Raw genomic sequence first — 2,500 nt, 5'->3', positions numbered from 1 at the left:
TTAATCGTACGAGTTATAAATTTTCCAAGTAGTTTCGCAAAAAACGGGCAGTCAAAACTCGTACTCGTTCTCGTCCTCGTCCTAGAATCTAAAGGTCTTTATTAGCGTCCTTAAGGCGCCCACAAACCTAGGAAACAATGCTGCGGAAGCAAATGTCTCCCCGTTTGCGGCACCAGGAAACATTTTTCTGAATTTGTTCAGAAGCATGTTACTTCCTCAGCAAATGTTTCCTCGTTTGCACGCCGAGGAAACATTTCGGGAAACAATGTTTCCGCAACAATGTTTCCTAGTTTGCGGGTGCCTTTACAAGCGTTCCTTTCCCTTCTTCCTCGCGCGACCTCCTCGTTTCTCCCGCCGGTCCCTTCAAACACCCGCTAATTTTTTAGGCCATCACTGAATTCAGCAATAAAGCAGTCTCATATTAATTTTGAAGCTCAATTAACAAATTGACGTTAGCTTTTTTTAAGCGTGTGTCCTCTTATTGATGATAAATTGGGTCATAACATTGTCAAAGTGACTGTGGAAATCACGAGCCGCACAATATAATTAGTTTTTTTACAATAACAAACCCCAAAATGGTTAATTACCGGGTCAAAATGAAGGGATACAGCCGAAAACATGAATTTTATTCAAATTGACACGAACATTGACAATAGCTTTTCTCGCTTTCTGATTGGCTACTTGCAACAGTCCATAAACTTTCATTCGTAAAAAAAGTTGACAGTTTGACAGCTGCACAGATTTCCGCATAAATGAAAATTTTATCTGTCTGTACTCTTATTGATGATAAACATTAGCCAATAAGCGCGAGAGAATTTAGACAGTTATTGTAAAATTGAAAATCCCTGAAAAATGGGTACTATTCCTTTCCCTATCAAATTGAAGGGTATTTGCTAGTCAAGACTCTTCCTCGTTTATCGTGAGAGTTCTCCTCCCTTGATGAAATAGTGCCAGCGATCTGGTTGAGGCCGGCTAGTTTTTCCGGTTGCGGATTCATAAAAAAAACCTCCCATGCAAAAGACAAGCATACTTCCAAAATGTACAAGTATACATGCAGAAGACAAATAACGATACGACCCAAATGAAGCCAGTGGATCTAGTGAACTAACTTTTGAGAGAAAACTAAATCAGCTGCGATTAGGCCGGGAGGTTGGGGTGTGATACTTCTATGTCAAATCAACTCTCGTGTAATGATGAATTTCAATTTGTTCTACAGATTTTATCGCATACTGAGAATAGCTGTTCTCTGGCACCAATTCCCTGCCCCTTTGCTGAGATGGGCTGCAACAAAAAGGTATTTGAAATACTGTGGAAGACGAGAGAACACGACGCTGAATTTTTAAGGCTCCTTTTATAGTTACTGCTCTCACTCATTCGCGTTGTATTTGTAGACACTTAATGCACGTGTTAGATTCGGAACGACTTGGAACAATGATGATACCACAAATCCGTTAATTTCTTTCACCGGGGTTAACATGTAACATCTCTTTCAGTACAATCGCGATTATAAATAGTTGGTTTAAAAGTCTGCACACATTCTATCAATAGAACGCGCAATCTTTTCCTTTCATAACATTTAGTGAGAAGATATTTTTACTGCAGGTTCCTCAACCTGAAATTAAATCTCACATTCACTCTGAAATGGGAAATCATCTTGACTTGGTCTGTGCAAAGTTGAGGAGCACTGAGGAAGAGTTGCAGAAAACTAAAGAGCAGCTTGACTTGGCCAGAATAAAGTTGAAGAACACAGAAGAAGAGTTACACAGTACTAAAGACCAGTTCGACGAGACCACGGCGGAACTTAAAGAGAGGATCAATGCTCTTGAAAATAAGCCCTTCATTTACACGTGGAAGGTTAATGGCTTCCTTAAAATGTCAGAAGAAGCTAGAACTGAAAACGATATGATAGAAAGTGACCCATTTTATACCAGTGAATGTGGCTATAAAGTTCGATTGCGTTTGTATCCGAATGGTTTCTACATGGGGAAAAACACCGGGGGCCCATGGGCTCCTGAAAACACTCATTTGTCTATTTACCTTAAGATAATGAAAGGCGACTTTGATTCCATTTTGAAATGGCCTTTTGCTAAACAGGTAACTATTACCTTAATCGATCAACATGAAAATTTAAATGACACGGAAAACATCACCAAAACCATTGGAGGAAACCAGGAACAACAAGCTTGGAACTCGAGGCCCTGTAAAGCAACGAACAGAGATAGGGGATTTAGTAAGTTCGTATCACATGATGTACTGATGAAACGGCGTTACATTGTGGACGACACCATCTTTATTCAAGCAAAATTTGAAACTGTTGCTTGAAACTGAAAACAAACAAACGACCTCACATACCGGCAACTTAGGCCCGCTTCAAACGTCGAACTTTACATGTGCCGAATCTAATGCTCATGCAAATGAGCGAAAACAATAGATTTTTCTTATTTGCATTAGATTCGGCACATGTAAAGTTCGACGTTTGAAACGGGCCTTTGGTCATCAA

The 2,500-nt window shown here is 39.8% G+C and overlaps 1 protein-coding gene across 1 annotated transcript in view; it reads left to right on the top strand.

The window, feature by feature from the left end:
• LOC137998915 (TNF receptor-associated factor 4-like) overlaps window positions 1–2,500 on the top strand; it is a 15,426-nt gene that overhangs the window by 10,294 nt on the left and 2,632 nt on the right. Inside the window, exons 5-6 of the mRNA XM_068844754.1 lie at window positions 1,217–1,294; window positions 1,603–2,500. The exon at window positions 1,603–2,500 is cut by the window's right edge and continues 2,632 nt beyond it. Coding sequence (XP_068700855.1) covers window positions 1,217–1,294; window positions 1,603–2,322 — 798 coding nt within the window. The 3' untranslated portion in view covers window positions 2,323–2,500. The remainder of the gene's footprint in view (window positions 1–1,216; window positions 1,295–1,602) is intronic.

The sequence above is a fragment of the Montipora foliosa genome, chromosome 4, assembly GCF_036669935.1.
Source record: "Montipora foliosa isolate CH-2021 chromosome 4, ASM3666993v2, whole genome shotgun sequence".
Lineage (NCBI taxonomy): Eukaryota > Metazoa > Cnidaria > Anthozoa > Scleractinia > Acroporidae > Montipora > Montipora foliosa.
Note: the sequence above shows the minus strand (reverse complement) of the source record. Positions and strands in the feature narration are given on the sequence as shown.